This window comes from Xiphias gladius, chromosome 18 (genome assembly GCF_016859285.1).
Source record: "Xiphias gladius isolate SHS-SW01 ecotype Sanya breed wild chromosome 18, ASM1685928v1, whole genome shotgun sequence".
Taxonomy (NCBI): Eukaryota; Metazoa; Chordata; class Actinopteri; order Istiophoriformes; family Xiphiidae; genus Xiphias; species Xiphias gladius.
In genome coordinates this window covers 12,677,763-12,689,987 of record NC_053417.1, presented here as the reverse complement: position 1 = coordinate 12,689,987, position 12,225 = coordinate 12,677,763, and the positions used below count along the sequence as shown (strand labels likewise).

Here is a 12,225-nt window from a genome sequence, read left to right as displayed (position 1 = left end):
AAACAAAAGATTAATAGGAATAAATTTCAATACAGAAAAGATGGCTTGGGAATGCTGTCCCACAAGCTCTTACAAAATGGCACACTGGCACCACCAGACAGAAAGCTAAAACTACACCAACTAAGTAGCCAGCATTACAAGTACAACATGCAGGACAGTTTTTACGCCAAGGACCACATCTGAGCTTCCAAATAAAATCTGAAAATGCCATCGAATAGAAGGTATGGAAAATTGTAAAAATAAGAGCTGCAGTCCAAGCTCAGTTTAAAAAAAAAAAAAAAAAAAAAAATCTTAGATTAAGTCTACATTAAGAGACAACAGATGATTAAAAACTCAAAACTTTTATTTTACACCGCAATGCTAAAATCTTTCAATATACAAAGTGTGAATTCTTGCTGGCATGTTCAATCAGTTGTTTAAGTCCCTTGAAAAATCAGTCAGCTCATTCATTTCAACCACTTTACAATCAAGGTAAACGAAATAACAAGAACACTTCCTGCCTTGTTGAAATTACTTTTGACCACATTGAAAAGAAACCTACTAGTTAGTACTTCAGTGCGCTATCAGTAACTTATGATGACAAAGAATAAAGTATTTACTGACAGAAACGCATGTTTCAAGATTTAAGGCAGGCTTTGGGTTTCACCAGTTTGGAAAAAAGTAAGTATGATCACTGCCAACATGCAGGTGTGACTCGGATCCTATTTCTGACGTTTGTAGGTATATACAAATACCTCAGCCCAATTGAGTATGGTCCACTCTAAATTTCATTTAGGGATGGTCCAAGGTTTCTTGCTAGTGAGATGAGGAAGATCCTTTTCAGGATTTGGGCAGTCGTGCAGAAATTCCATAGTTGGTTTGCACTCGCCCACCCACCAATGTCTTCAGCTTCTCCATAACTGACTCGAACCATGGTTCAGACGAAAACCTGGGATGTCCATGTCCGAGGTCCCTATACATGTGAATTAAAGTGTTGGCAGTTCAATTAATGTAAAGTCAAAAATAAGTCACTGTCAAGAGGGTATTATACCTAGTCAAATTCAGTTTTATTTCAGACTTCCCTTTGATTCACAAAACAAAATGCATTCGTAACCACTTCAAACACAAACTTTCAATGGGAACTTGTCAAACATTCACCACATCAACCTCTGAGCTCACTTGCAAACTTCAACACACTTTCAGTGTTTTTTCCCCACACAGTCTTCAACAGCACAGTCACATTTTCACACAGAGAGGGTGATAACAAGGTGAAAATAAAACACACAACCAGACACAGCATTCACATCAAATCAGACAGCAGGAGAAAGCTATGAAAGGATACAAATACTCATTGCACTTGACATTTCACTGTGTTTAAAGAATCAAAGTTGATAGAAAACGATGAGAAAAAGCAGAGACCTTAGGGATCTCAAGACGCAATAAATGTCCTTGTGATGGCCATTAGGAACACACTCGTACTTGCTTCTTCCTCTCACATTCGCACAAAGCCACAGGTTCTTCTCAACTCTCGCAGGCATTTGTCTCTTTGAAAGAAAAAAAAAAAAGAAAACAAAAAACCTTTGCACAAACAGTCCTTCTCACACTTGCTTCCTTTCATTTTGCTCTCCCGTTCGCTCACTCTCACTCCGTCCAACACCAATCCCACTCATTGATCTTGGAAAAGCGACTAGAGCAGACAAGATTTCTATATCCATAAAAAGGGGAGAGGAAAAAAGAACACCCACCGTCTAACACAGTATATGCAGAGTGAAGCTGTGTTCTTTGATGACAAAGCATTTACACATGGGAAGAGGGGAACTGATACTGAGATCTGTCGAACATTGCTGCCAATGAGGCGCTTCCTCCCGGGAAATTGGGAAAGAGTTGGTGAACTGCAGAAGAGATTTTCATGAAGGCGTTTCCAAATGACGTCAAACAAAAACAAACAAAAAGATGCAATCAACTGCTTACAGATATATAATTCTACCAAGCCCATTTTACAAGGGGCTGATGAGCTCTTGAGAAACTTGTGCATGTTTATAAATATTTATCTCGCATGCACAATCATCTCTGTGTAACATTTTCTCAAAAACAAAAAAGGTAGCGTGGCAGTTTCATCTAACAAATTAAATTTTTCACCCATTCAGTGCATGACTACATCATCAGTCACATGCAAGTACAAATTTTCTCTTGAAAAACGAAAGGCAGTGTATTTTTAAATAACTGGAAAAAAGATATAAGCAGTTCCCCCCCTGTAGGTATACTTACCAGATTAGCTTAATAGCTACAAAAAAGGTCAACTCGAAGCTATCTACATTCCCCAGCTAGAAGACTTAGACTCCATAGACGTGCCAAAGCCGGAGCTGAAGCCACTGTTGGAGGCGGTATTAGTGCCTGCAGCCCAACCGAGGCTAGCTGAGCTGGGGCTGCTGTAGCTGGTACTGGCAGAGCTATAGGTCTGGTCTCGGGTTGTAGTGGCTGTGCCTGCCGTTGTGGTCAGACCCTGCTGGTTAGCCAGCATGCCCATCATTCCCCAACTGCTCTGCAGAGCTGCCTGGGCAGCAGCCACCATTGCCGGGTTAAGACCGAGAGCCCCAAAGTTAACCCCGCTGCTACCGCTGCCTAGCCCACCGCGATTACTGCCATAGCCCTGACTGAACCCACCAGCCCCAAACCGCCCTCGATCCATCATTTGCCTACTATTATTATGTTTGGGCTCAGCATTGGAGATGTGCACACTGACACCCTTGACGATCAGGTCCTCTCCGCACAGGGCTTGGGCGACCTGAGAAATAAGTGAGGAGAAGATTATCAGTGCGGTCATGATGGCACTGTTATCACATGCACTTACTATATACCCCAAACTTAATCTTACACTGTTGTCTCCTTTTCCTAGTGTTCAACATCTCTAATACTTGCAGTGTGATGCACCCCTTAAAATAATTTATACTCTTTTTCCCCGCATTCATATACCATATTTCTATGCTTGTAATTTGTAATATTTGTAACACAGTATGACTGATGCACTTGTCTTGTACAGTTTTTTTCACTGTCTACAATAATACAGGGCATAGTAACTACCTCAGCTTGGTTGTATTACATCTACTAATATTCAAACTCTGCCATTTATGATGAATCTCACCTGGTCATCAGCAAATGTGACAAATGCAAATGCCCGGAAAGGTTTGGGGATGAAGACATCAGTGACTTCACCATACTGCATGAAGTACTGCCTCAGGTCATCAGTTGTCATGTCCTCTGTACAGCGGCCAACAAAGATTTTACGGCTCCGCATTGGCTCATCAGGACACGCCTGAGAGGAAAAACAGGCATAGCCATAAATTAAATAATCTACATTTGTTTTTTTTAAGTCATGTTGCTAACTAATTCAGATTTATTTTTCCAACATTAAATAAACAATTGTGACATGCATTATGTTGCAAAACTAAAGCAGATGACTTCATCCATTGCAATGCAGTGAATGTATCCTTTCAAAATTTTTAAGTCAAATTAGGAGGTAGAAGCAAACACAGCCAGTTCTGAACAATCTTTAAATTTTCAACGTTTGCAATTTGTCTTCCAGGTTTAACATAACTTTTAAATACAAAACTAGCAAGTGTGCTTTAAACTGTAGACTGCAACTTTCCCAACAACAACAAAAAAAACTCAAATTAACTCCAGATGACCACCAAAACATATTCCAATGGACCTTGACCTAAAGACAATCTAAATCAAATTATACCATGAGGTTCCTGACCATTCTCTGTGCTAAACAAATGGTGCTAAACTTACCTTTGAGTTAGGAAGTTTGCAATCACACCATCGTCCATCAATCATGTGTCTCTGAGCGATGACTTTGGTTTGCGTCTCGTAGTCAGTGAACCGGACAAACCCAAAACCTTTTGAGTTGCCAGTTTTTGCATCTCTCTTGACCTGTAGTGAACACAGAGGAAATGCAAGGTTTTTTCCCAAATTTCACTAAATCAGAAATATAAAAGACATATTTTTATTACACTCAAAGTCAGGCAAAGAAATATTAACCAAAAAGAAAATATTCACAGCCAGATGAGGCATCACTACCTGCACCATGATGACCTCCCCAAAGGTACTGAAATAATCTTTCAGGTCTTGTTCGGTTGTTTTCCAAGGCAGCCCAAGGACAATGAGATCTGATGTCTTCTGAAAGCCCCTCTTGATTTTCACAGCTGAAGCAGCATCTATTTCCTCCATCTTCCTTTTGTTGTCTTTGAAGAATATACAGATTTGAATTATATCAGTACAAAAAGACAATCACATGTAATTACAAATCTTCCTGAAAAGAGGTCAAAGGTCAAACCTAGAGCCTCTGAGCTCTCAGCTGTTTAGTGGTGACAGTGATGCACAGAAATCAATATACACTACATGGACATAAGAATGCAGACCCCGTATGATTGAGTATATCATTCTAAAACAATGGGAAATAATATGCTGCCGTAAAAGCCTCCGCTCCTCTGTGAAGGCTTTCCACACGACTTTTCAAAGGGATTTGCTCCCATTCAGTCACAAAAACACTGACATTTGGTGATAAGACCTAGCTTGCAGCCATTGCTCCAGTTCATTCCAATGGTACTGGATGGGGTTGAGGTCAGGGCTCTGTGCACCTAGTCAAGTTCTTGCACACCAAACTCAGGAAATAATTTCTTTATGGACCTCGTTTTGTTCAAAGGGGCACTGTCATGTTGAAAAAATAAAGGGCCTGTCGCAAACAGCAGCCACAGAGCTGGAAGCAAAGTTGTCTAAAAACATTATGTACTGCAGCATCGAGATTTGCCTTAACTGGACCCAGGGAATTTCTTCCATACAACCTGCTGAAATAAATGTTGTCTAATAAAACAAGCCCTGCAGAAAGGCACTGATTCCACTTCATGGGCATTTTGGAGCCTGCAGTTTGTGGTGCTGTTGAATTACTGTATATTGGACTATACTGAGAGGTGTTCCCATTATTTTGACCATTTATCTCAGTGAGGTTTTGCTAAATATTAGAAACAAACTGCATTGCTACTGTATTAGGCTGCCTTTGTTGTAGCTAGGTATACCTAACAAACTGGAATGTTTGTGGACTGATCGCCATATACCGTAGCTGCAGGAATAACTGGAGGAGCTCCAGTCATTTATACCGACACCCGCCTCACCTTTGGGATAATTGACGACGTAGACCAGGTTTCCCCAGTCGTTCTCGGGTGCATGCAGGACACCCTCCACAAGCCGGACTCCCCTCATGCACTGGGACTCCGGGTTCCTATACCGCAGCCCGCACGCCCCTGGAAACTGTGCTGCTACCGAGGACAGCAAAACAGTCCCGTCGTCCTCCGAGGGGATTTCCATCGGCTCCTCGTTTTCATCCTCAGCCACACGGATGTACAACTCAGACATGGTCTCTGAGAAGCTGAGTGCTGGTCCAGGAGCAATCAGCTGATATAGCTTTAGTTATTAGTTAACACTGGGATGATGCACACAAGTTTGAAACGTCGGTCTTCGCTCAAGTTTACCTCCGCTAAATGGGTGAAGCAACTGAAATACAAGAGCAGTCAAACGCAGACTGAAAAACTGTGTGAAACAACGACTCCACAACTCTCTCACATTTAATAGTTGGCGGCCATGAGAGCTGAATGTTTTCTTTCCCTCTAACGGCACGCGTAAACAACTTAGCCAGCCGAGCTAACTAGCTAGCAAACTATAGGCAGCTTCAAAAATGAATGACCATCTAGTTTAGCGTTGTGTCAACAAACACACGAGTCCTCCTCTTGTCTGCGAGCGTTTTGTCAAAAACTGTACCTACATATAAAGATCGAAAAGCTACCTTATTCTACGAAATGTATGCACAAAATCGTCAGACCAAAGCTGGTAGCCTCTCTAACCTCAAAGCTGGCTAACAAAATGGCTGCTCACCTTGTGAATATGACATCATCGAGTTGGGAGGGCACACTGTTGACTTTTGTAGGGATGACAAAAAATAAAAATTAAAAACTTTAATTTAAACGTTTGACTTCAGACTCACAATTGTCTGTTAACTTTTTATAAAAGTGACTTACACGCTATTTTGTTAAATTCATTAATTTTGTCGTGTTACATAACTCTCAACAGGAAAAGTTTAAAGGTCCTGCTGTACCCTTTGAAGTCCAACCATAAAGATACCCCTTAAAAAACCCAAACAAAAGGTGCACACTGAGAAATTTTTTCAAGAATGTTTAATACCATGCAACCACGGGTCATGTGAATTTTTCCTCCTTAGTTTAAGAGATCAATCTTTGTTTTATTCGCTTTCTGGCTAATATTTTCAGATACTCGAATACGCTATAATTATTATTGTGATATGTCTCATTGGCCTAAAATGATATTTGTCTAAATTTAGGCTGTCATAAGGTCAAACAGCAACACCCAACTGATCCACCAGTCTTCAAGCCATTCCAAACGTATTCTGTGCAGCCAAATAATTATAAATTAAAGTAATTTTAATTTCTAGTGTAGGTCCCAAAGTTTCCATAGATACCAAACATGCCGGGATAAATTTTGGAAACATATGTATAAAATGATGTAAGAATTCTAAAATATATATATATATTTTTTTTTTGATTGAATGGTGCAGCCATACAAAACAAAGGTGAGTTTGTTTGATTTGAAAGTTTTCTTTCAGTGTAAATATCATATCAATGAAGAGCTGGAACAAGGTGATACAAAATATATGTGATGCTGTGGCATAGCATTATTTAAAGCTACTTAAGAAGAAATAAAATGAGAACAGTGGATGTTAAGCGTTAATTTATAATAGATCGTGATCACAGATTCTTTAATTACAAAACATATTCAAGGTAGAAGGTTTACAGCTGCTTTAAAACCTGTTTTTCACACATGCTGAAGAGAGTGATCATTATTTGTGACTTTTTTGTCACTTGCTTTTAACATGTCAAAGTAAACACACCTGTTTTTTTGTTTTTTTTCTCCTCCCCAGTAACATCAGCCCCGGCACCTTACCTACAAATAGGCCAGAGGCAGACTGCCCACTGAGGTTTTCGTCTGCGGAAGTGTCATGGGTCAGATAAGATTCGGCAAACTTCTTAGAACGATGTGAGTGACATATCGTTGTGCAAAAATGGACTTAAACTATTCACCATCTTCAAAATATAAGCTCAACTCTACATTCTTTTCTACAGTGTTTTACAGTGTTTTATCATGAGGAATGTGTTGTCCCTTCAGAAAAGAGAATGGGTTGATTCCACAACAGCAAAATCAACAGGTAATCCTTTGTTCTGCGATAACTACAGATGTTTACAATGCTTTCATGTGGTATCTGAGAATATGTACTTGCATTTTCAGAGGGAGATGTGACATGTTTTTCTGAATACATGGAAATGTGGATTCACAGCGCGAGATCGGAAGGGTTGGGTTTCTGGCTGTCTGGGGCTTTAAGAATCCAAGGTAATTGGACACAGTAAAAATATGGCAAAATATTGATATAAATGTGAGATAAAATGCTTTGCTTCAGAATCACCTTTTTCTTTCCATAAGTCAACCTTGCATCTCTGGATCACCTAAACCTCAAGCTGTCTGCCTGTGGATTCTCACTGCACAAAGATTCTGACAAGAACTTTATTTTTAGAGTCAGTTACACTGGATGTTTTGTCCAGCAACAGGTATGTCACTCTTTTAAGAAATATGTAATTCATATATACAGACTCTGAAATTGACCTTTGCAGCCTGGCTCGGTGGTGACAAATGTCTGATTGTACTGTGACTATTCAGCATGGCTTCCATGTGCTTACGCTGAATTTGGTGACGAGGATAAATCGGTTCGAAAGCAGACCTCACAGTTTCATGATGACCTGCCCAGTGGTTTCTGTACTGCCCGACAGAGAGCAAATCCATTGTGACCCAGAGCATATTCAGGTAAATGCTCACTGGAGTTCATCATATGTGGGTCAACATTCAACTGTTTTCATTTGGCATTTTCTCTATATTTCAACCTTGTATTTTGGCTTGCTTTGTTATTCTGATGAGATTTGTGTGTTTCTTCAGGTGATCAGACAAGTTCCCTATGACAACTGGAATAATGAGGTAGTGATTGATTTCAGTCATACAAATGCATTATAAATGTGCTTAAATACCTTTGTAGATGTGTATGGATGAGAGAGAGAGAAAAAAGAAGGAATCTGTCTTTGACTGTGTTTCTCTGCTTGCATGTTTGGTTTTGCATCACAGCTGCAGTGGTCACTGTCTTTGAGCGACCACTTCGTTGTAGCTCTGGAGGATGCCAGCCTGATCCAGATGAACACTGACATGGATGGACCAGACATTAAAGTCCAAGGCAGGAGGAGGGAGATCTTGAGCCCTGTGAGGGTAAGGACGCCCACGCGTCTTACTGCCACCTAGTGACCATTGGCAACATTACAGATGAAATTCACTAAATTATTTCTGACTGTCTTTATGGTTAACACAGGTAATGGAAAATGAAGGGGAATTCTTGGCCTTGAAGCTGGTCAGTGGTCAGTATGCCTACAGTATGGAAGCTGTGTGTCCAAAAGGTGGGTAGCAAGCAGAGAATCAAAACTGGGAGTTATTTTCCTTCGCCACATCATTGTGGCTTTAACATGTTTATCCCAGTTAGGGGTAGTGCTCAGATCTTTTGCGTAAATAAAAGTACCATGACGACAATGTAAAAATCCTCCACTATAAGTAAAAGTCCTAAAGTCCATCCAAACTCTTGCTGTTTACAGCAAGATGTTCTTAAAGTATCCAAAGTAAAATTACTTGTTCTGCAGAATAATAGCCACTGTCAGTGATTTATTATTACATAATTAGATTAATACTGATCCATTAATTCAAATGTAGCATTTCACTGTTGTACATGGTGGAAGTGGTACAACATAATCATGTAACGACTTTATATGAAGTAACATAGTTTAGTCCAGTGGTTCCCAACCTTGTGGTCTTGCCACCTCCAAAGGGTCAGAAGATAAATCTGAGGGATCATAAAATCATTAATAAGATTGGGAAAGAAGAAAAAACAAAGTTCTGCTACACAAATTTTTATTCACTTTTTGGACTTTTGAATGTTGCATAATATTTTACCTCTTTGGAAAATATCTGAATGGATACTGAATGAAAACATCTGAAAGGTTTAGAGGTGACCCAAGTAGACACTGTTCTTTTGTAAGGGGGTCACAAGCTGAAAAGGTTGGGAGCCACTTGTTTAATCTTAACAATAAATTACATTTTATGATCTTATCATAAGTTTTTTTTAATATAAACTCTTAATCTGAAAATTAGCTAGTGACTACATCTTTCAACTAAATGCAGTGCACTAAAAAGTACAATATTTCCTTCTGCAGTTTATGGAAATAGAAGTATAAAGTAGCATAAAATGGAAATTCTTATGGACAAGACCCTCAAATTTGTTTTTAAGTACAATAATTGAGTAAATGTACTCAGTTACTTTCCACCAATGATTCAAGTAACACATTCTATCCCTGATGTAAATTTTAGTGACTATGTCCACAGCAGAGGAGACTGTGCTGCACATTTTCAAACGACGCATGGGCTTGACTAAGCGAGGCAGCTATGACGATGAAGGACTGACAGTCAGCGATGTGTCGGTGAACCAGACAGATAATTTCACTGTGCATGAGACGAGTGAATTTGTGACACTGACCATTCCTACAACCCAAATACTCGAGACCAAGGTTGGTGCTGAAACAACAGTTAGCACTCCTACATTTTCCAACCCAGACTTATTTATCATGATGGTCCATTTGGTGTCTTATAGATTGGTCAGTTTCTGATATTTGGTGAGACGTGAGTACTGTGTGTCTTTTGCCTTAAGGATTCATTACAGTGTAAAAAGACTAAACCCAGTTTGTTTTACAGACTTGCGCAGATAGCGAACAACTCCTGCAGTCATTCTACAGGGTGGATGTTGTGCTCACCTTCAAAGAGACAAATCACAAAATGCATTGGACCATGGAGAACACACTGCCATGCACAGGTAAGTGTTCTGCTGACGAGCACAGTAAAACTAAAGTGGTGATTAATTATTGGATGATATTTTGACCACTAGCCATTGCAAGGCTTTTATTGCAGTCACACCAGGCTCTTAATTTTGTTTGTTGCTCAGACAGTCACTCAATCTTTCAACTTTAACACCTTTCACACAGTTTAAAGTGAGATAGAAAAAATTCTAAAAGTGATATATATGGTAAGAAAATCAAATGACTACAATAAACAACAAAAGAAAGGCCAAAAAACATACGTTTTGAGCTTATATCTTAGAGACATGACGAGTTTTGTTTAGTGTGTTTTCTATTTTTATATATAACAGTATCCTGACCAACTTGTATCTGCATTAACTTTCCTTTTCTTTTAGCACATTTAACTGTATTATCCTTCAGTGGTAGTTTAAAAAATCAACCATTACAATCACATAAACAATTACCAAAACTCCATTTGACCTGTGTATGATAACCTGCAAATCATGACCGACGATACCATTGTTGAGAGCCTACTTGCAATTACAATTCTTACAGTCACAATAATCTAAAAATGTTAAACTTTCTGGGATAAAGATCCACTCCAGACATGTTTGAACACACTGAAAAAATATGATGTGAAAATATCAGATGATATTTCCGAAAAAAGTTTGATTACCTTGGAAAAAAAAAATTACATCTACTCTTTCTTCCCTTCTTCATGTTTTCTAAATCACACTTGTTTAAGTTACATACTTGTCTATGATTTGTTCCAAAAACTAGTTGTGATGTCACAAAATCAGTGCATGTTTACATGTCTTAAACTCAGATTTAAGTTGAGCTCAGACGAAATTTCCCCCTTGAGCAAGTCAATATGAAAACAGCCCTCTAGTGTCAAACTCTGCACATTATGTATATCACTATGGAAAGTGAAACTCAAACATTTAAGAGAAGTAACAGTAAGAACAACAGTTTTGAGTAGAGGGGGGCTTTAACTAGGAAGTCAATTTGGTGGAATAATAATAATAAACCAGAAGTTACTGCAGGGAAGCTGAAATAGATTTTTGTTAGTGTTGTTATTATTCAGTCATTAAAAATGTGGGATCATAAATATCGCTTTTGGATGTTAATTAATTTCACCTTTACTAAAATGATGAACTCATACCTCCACAGCCGGGCCTGCCGCATCATACATCACATCCTCTCCTGGTGCAAACATCACAGCTGTGTCCATGCTCAACTTTAAAAATGAGAGTTTAACCACAGAACAACTGTTGTTGCACCGCTCTGCTGTCCCTTCAGGGCAACCAAACAAGAGAGCTCCATTCGAAGAGATGACGGCAGAATTGTCCACAATTATTTCACCTCACACACAGACAGAGGGCAGCAGTTTGGATCCCCACATTGAAAAGATGACTCACAGTGGGGATTTACCTTCCGGGTTTGGTGGTGACACCGTTACTTCCATTAATGCAACTGTAACACACATGTCTTTCCACACAACGGTTGCTCATGAACAAGAATACTAACAACTCAGCTCATCCATAGGGAATAAAAACCAGCAAAAGCAGAGAAAACTAAAGTGGATTTGGCAGCATTAGAAACCTGACAAAAGTTTTGAAAAAATTATTAAAATAATTGCCACAACTCAAACAGCATTATCAGGTGTATCAATTCTTGAAGCAAATAATGTATTTCAATATCCCAATTGCTTTGAGGCCTTTTGAATCACTTCTTTTGTTTTAAATCCTCATTGATGCCACGTGTCACATGTCTGTTTGCTGTCTTGAAAGGTGATGCTGTGGTCAGTCAGTGCTGTGCAGGTTGATTATACAAGCAGAAATACAGCCAGACCTCGGCCAGCCGTTGCCCGAGGGTGGACATTATCCAGGCGCAGACAAGGCAGGCGTTAAATAAACATGTCTCTATGCGAGCAGCACTACAGGCTGATGTAGAGAAGACCCTGCAGTTGTTACAGCTGATGCCACCTTCCACAGAAGCCTTGTTTTATAGAAACTCACAGAGAATTGATTTTTAAAGACACTGGATGTCTTCCTCTTAAAAATGAATCTCACACTTTTACTTTTCTCATGGTGAACATGATGCTTTACAAATGTTTGTTTTTTTTTTCTTCTGTAAAGGAAAACAAATTACGTTTCTGACTTGACAGCGTTTCAGCTGTTGTTTTAAGTATCTTTGCTGCAGTATACTGTGTCAACAGGGGAGGGCACTATTGAATTTGTTTTTA

At 39.3% G+C, this 12,225-nt stretch overlaps 2 protein-coding genes across 8 annotated transcripts; one reads left to right on the top strand and one right to left on the bottom strand.

Moving 5' to 3' along the window:
- Positions 1-325: 325 nt before the first annotated feature.
- tardbpa (TAR DNA binding protein a) lies at positions 326-5,913 on the bottom strand. 4 transcript variants are annotated; one of them, XR_005709418.1, is made up of 7 exons: positions 5,151-5,913; positions 4,060-4,223; positions 3,772-3,912; positions 3,122-3,292; positions 2,680-2,764; positions 1,725-1,871; positions 326-952 (listed from the first exon to the last, which is right to left on the bottom strand). XR_005709418.1 is itself a non-coding variant. In XM_040153462.1 (6 exons), exons 1-5 carry the CDS (start codon positions 5,389-5,391, stop codon positions 2,291-2,293), a joined length of 1,191 nt encoding a protein of 396 aa, XP_040009396.1. In that variant the 5' UTR covers positions 5,392-5,913; the 3' UTR covers positions 1,023-1,871; positions 2,248-2,290. The 4 variants fall into 4 exon arrangements, 3 of the variants coding, with proteins under 3 accessions (XP_040009396.1, XP_040009397.1, XP_040009395.1); XM_040153462.1 differs by lacking the exon at positions 326-952 and having other exon boundaries at positions 1,023-1,871; positions 2,248-2,764; XM_040153463.1 differs by lacking the exon at positions 326-952 and having other exon boundaries at positions 1,023-1,871.
- Positions 5,914-6,131: 218 nt separating this feature from the next.
- c18h1orf127 (chromosome 18 C1orf127 homolog) lies at positions 6,132-11,867 on the top strand. Of its 4 annotated transcripts, none has more exons than XM_040153386.1 (12): positions 6,132-6,176; positions 6,968-7,083; positions 7,170-7,252; positions 7,333-7,434; positions 7,525-7,649; positions 7,759-7,902; positions 8,032-8,070; positions 8,215-8,352; positions 8,453-8,537; positions 9,517-9,695; positions 9,880-9,997; positions 11,151-11,867. In XM_040153386.1, exons 2-12 carry the CDS (start codon positions 7,046-7,048, stop codon positions 11,504-11,506), a joined length of 1,407 nt encoding a protein of 468 aa, XP_040009320.1. In that variant the 5' UTR covers positions 6,132-6,176; positions 6,968-7,045; the 3' UTR covers positions 11,507-11,867. The 4 variants fall into 4 exon arrangements, with proteins under 4 accessions (XP_040009320.1, XP_040009319.1, XP_040009317.1 ...); XM_040153385.1 differs by having other exon boundaries at positions 9,514-9,695; XM_040153383.1 differs by having other exon boundaries at positions 9,499-9,695.
- The last annotated feature ends 358 nt before the right edge of the window (positions 11,868-12,225 follow it).